We start from the raw sequence: 4,250 nt of genomic DNA, 5'->3' as shown, positions 1-4,250 counted from the left end.
GCTACTTGTTGACCCTCCAACCTCTTCTGTTAATCCTGAGGTCTGGGACACCCGAGTCCCGGTGGTGGCTCGGCACCACCCTCCAGTCCTCATCCGGCTAAGGGACCCTACCTGTTTCCCAGCCCGGTCCCAGTTTCCTTTGTCTACTCGCAACCTCAGGGGGCTAAGGCCCATCATCGACCATCTCATGGGACGGGGTCTCCTGATCCCCACGACCTCCCCCTGTAACATGCCCATCCTCCCTGTTCGGAAGGCTTCAGGAGACCACCGGCTAGTGCAGGATCTCCGCCTGATCAACGCAGCGGTGATCCCTGCCCATCCACTTGTCCCTAACCCCTAAACCCTCCTTTCTTCCATACCTCCTCAGACCTCTCATTTCACCATTATTGACCTTAAGGATGCCTTTTTCACCATCCCACTCCACCCCAACTGCCAATTCCTCTTTGCTTTCACCTGGACTGACCCCGACACCCAGCTGACCACACAACTCACATGGACCATACTCCCTCAGGGGTTCAGAGACAGTCCCCACTACTTCGGGCAGGCTCTGTCCCGGGACCTGGCCAGATGCTCGCTTCGCCCTAGCACCCTCCTCCAATACGTAGACGACAAGCTCCCGAGCCCCTGCTGACTTTGAGATCCACCCTCAACCCAGATTATTCAAGCAAGGAAGCCAGAGCCTTGCTGGCGCAAGAAGGGGCTCAGAGGCACCTGTCGGGATGGATACTACTCCATAATAAACCAGTGCTTCCTGAGCGCCAGGCTAAGGCTATAATATCCCAAATCCACAATACCCTCCACATCGGACCAAGGGCTCTTTTTTCCTTTCTCAGCCCTGTCTTTTCTCCCCTACATCTCAGACAGACCATATATGCCGTCCACCGCTCCTGCCTAACATGCACCTCCACCTCTCCTCAGGGAGGACTCCGACCCCCACAGGAGACTCACCAGTTGAGGGGACATATGCCCAGGCAGGATTGGCAGATAGACTTCACCCACATGCCCAGACATCGAACCTACCGCTGTCTGCTAGTCTTGGTGGACACCTTTTCAGGATGGGTCGAGGCCTTCCCCACCACCTGAGAGACGGCAGCGGCGGTGGCGGAGGTCTTGACGGCCCATCTCATTCCCAGATTTGGATTGCCAAACTCTCTCCAGTCTGACAATGGGCCTGCATTTATCTCGCAGATCTCTCAGCAGGTGGCTGTGGCCCTGGGTATCGACTGGCATCTCCACATCCCCTATCGGCCCCAATCGTCAGGCAAGGTAGAGCGGGTGAACGGCATCATCAAGACACATCTGACCAAGCTGGCCTCAGAACTGCGGCTGTCTTGGGTCGACCTCCTTCCTCTGGTGCTCACTCGCATTCGCACCACACCACACTCCAAAACAGGTTTGACCCCTTTTGAACTGCTCTACGGCAGGCCCTATCTCCTGACTCACCTCCCAGAGGGAGAGGCTCCCCCACTCGCGGGGTACCTCCCCCTCTTCTCCCTCCTACGATCCTTGCTGAGGGAACACACAGACCGGGTCCTGCCACAACCGACAGATGACGAGGGGCCCACCCAGCCTCTGGCCCCAGGAGATCAGGTACTGCTAAAAACCCTGAGTCCCCGCCCACTACAGCCTTGCTGGACGGGACCCCATACTGTAATCCTCACCACCCCTACAGCAGCCAAACTCCTGGGACACGAGCCCTGGTACCACCTGACCCGACTCAAACGAGCTCCCCCGGGTCTCCCAGAGACAGGGGTGGCCCCGGCCCCAACCCCTTCTCCCGATCACTCCTACCGCTCCACCCTCACGGGGCCGACCAAACTGACCATCACCCGAACCCCTCTGCCGTCGATTCCTGAATAACTGAGAGACCACAGTCCAGTTCGATCCGATGCTGGCCTGGCATCACCCGCTGTGGCTGCTGACGATTGCAGCTCTGGCCATACTTTTTGCCATTGGATTAGCGGCCGCGGCCCCCCGCGATTGGTCCCTCACTCTTCGACTGTCCCTGGCCCTCACATACCTAGCCACCTGCTTCCTACTCCTGGGGTGCTATTCCCTTGGGACACCCTGACCTGGTTACCAGCTCCATCCTTACGGGACCCCCAAGGCTGGTTGTCCGTCGCACCCCTTTCACCCCAACCTCGGAACAATGCGGGGCTCTCTACTCTGGGTTACTCTGGGGGTACTGGGGGTCCTGGAAAGAGGGGGGCACACCAACCAAAACCCCCACCAGCCCTTTCAGGTCACCTGGATCTTAAAAAATGGAGAGACCTACGAAGAGCTAAACTGGACCACAGCCACCCAACCGAAAGATAAGTGGTGGCCTGACCTATACTTTCACCTCCAACAGCTAACCGAGACCTCATGGGCCCGGGCATATCTCAGAAAGGTCGGGTTTTATGCCTGCCCGGGACATCAGCGGGAAAACATAAAGACCTGTGGGGGAATGGTGAGCCGCTACTGTAAATCCTGGGACTGTGTCACTTCCAACGATGGGTACTGGAAATGGTCGGTGACCAAGCCAGACCTGATCAATATGTCCTTCGTAAATCCCATCACCGAGGACATGTGGAACCACAGATTCACAAAGTACTGCCCCGACTGTGACTTAGTCAGACTATCATTCACACAGCAAGGACGGACTGAAAACAGATGGATCTCCAGGCTAGCCTGGGGAATAGAGGTCTATGATGGCTGGGGGGCCCCAAGCGCAACGCTATATGTCCAGCAAGTCCTGCAACCTGTTCAGGCCCATGCTGTGGGGCCCAACCAGGTTATTGCACCTCCCCACCCCTCACCACGGGGACAAACGCCACCAATGTTGTGACCTCGCCTACCCTCACCCCCTCCCTTCAGCTGACCCGGACTGACCCACCAGAGACCCAGGAACCCCTGTGGGCCTTGGTCAAAGAAACCTACGAGGCCCTCAACCACTCCAATCCTAACGCGACCCAATCCTGCTGGCTTTGCTACACCCTACGTCCACCTTACTACGAGGCCGTGGGCTTAAATGCTACCTACAACTTGTCCATTCTCTCCAACCCACTGCAGTGCTCTTGGGGAGACCGCAAGGTGGGCCTTACCCTGCAAGAAGTATGGGGTTCGGGGACCTGCTTAGGCATGGTCCCTACAGATAAACAAACCTTGTGCGCCCAGACTGACGATGATACCAATTTCACCAATAAGACTTATGTCATACCCGAAACCGGGGGGTGGTGGGTGTGCTCACAGACTGGGCTAACGCCCTGTCTCCACTTGGCTGTCTTCAACCAGAGCAGGGAATTCTGTGTCATGGTAGTGGTGGTGCCCAAGATTACATACCATCCAGAAGAGGTCCTCTACAACTTTTGGGACCGAGACACCCCAGCTCCTAGATATAAGAGGGAGCCTGTTACAGCTATTACTCTGGCAATGCTGTTCGCCCTGGGAGCAGCTGGGACGGGCACGGGCATTGCTTCCCTGACCACACAACAGCAGGGCCTGATCACCCTGAGGGCCGCAATTGACGAAGACATCGCCCGCATAGAGAAGTCCATGATGGCCCTAGAAAAGTCCCTGACTTCCCTTTCCGAAGTGGTGTTACAAAACCGCAGAGGACTAGACCTGGTCTTTTTGCAGCAGGGGGGCCTCTGTGCAGCCCTCAGAGAAGAATGCTGTTTCTACGCTGATCATACTGGGGTGGTTCGAGAGTCCATGGCTAAAGTAAGAGAGGGATTAGAACGCAGGAAGAGAGAGAGGGAGGCCCAGCAGGGCTGGTTTGAGTCCTGGTTCCAGAGCTCCCCTTGGCTGACAACTTTGCTATCCTCCCTAATGGGACCACTCATCATTCTCCTGCTGCTCCTGACTTTCGGGCCCTGTATCCTAAATAAGCTTTTGGCCTTTATCAAACAACGGCTCAACACGGTCCAGCTGATGGTGCTCCGACAGCAGTACCAAGGGCTTCCAACAAGCACTCCGTGACAAAATTAACGGCAGACGCCCCCTGTCATCCCGGCCACACCCTACCCCTCGCCGCCCCCGTTCAGCAGGAAGTAGCCAGAGAGAATCGGCGCCCCTTGTCCTATATCAAAAAGGCCGGGATGAAAGGTCGGGCAAGGTCAGGCATGTTGAGGCATGCCCGGACATGTTGAGGCTTGCCCGGGCGTGTTGAGGCATGCCCCGGAAAAGTGCCGCAGACAAGTCCCGGAGGCGGGCCAACAACCAAGCCGTCCAATCAGGTGCCGACACGGAGCCCTTGGACACCAATCACC

The 4,250-nt window shown here is 57.0% G+C and overlaps 1 protein-coding gene across 1 annotated transcript; it reads left to right on the top strand.

The window, feature by feature from the left end:
* The first annotated feature begins 2,149 nt into the window (after nucleotides 1-2,149).
* On the top strand, nucleotides 2,150-3,960 carry LOC128046279 (MLV-related proviral Env polyprotein-like). Its single transcript, XM_052638394.1, has 2 exons — nucleotides 2,150-2,603; nucleotides 2,774-3,960. The coding sequence occupies exons 1-2, from the start codon at nucleotides 2,150-2,152 to the stop codon at nucleotides 3,958-3,960; spliced, it is 1,641 nt and encodes a 546-aa protein (XP_052494354.1).
* The last annotated feature ends 290 nt before the right edge of the window (nucleotides 3,961-4,250 follow it).

The sequence above is a fragment of the Budorcas taxicolor genome, chromosome 4 (assembly GCF_023091745.1).
Source record: "Budorcas taxicolor isolate Tak-1 chromosome 4, Takin1.1, whole genome shotgun sequence".
Taxonomy (NCBI): domain Eukaryota; kingdom Metazoa; phylum Chordata; class Mammalia; order Artiodactyla; family Bovidae; genus Budorcas; species Budorcas taxicolor.
Note: the sequence above shows the minus strand (reverse complement) of the source record. Positions and strands in the feature narration are given on the sequence as shown.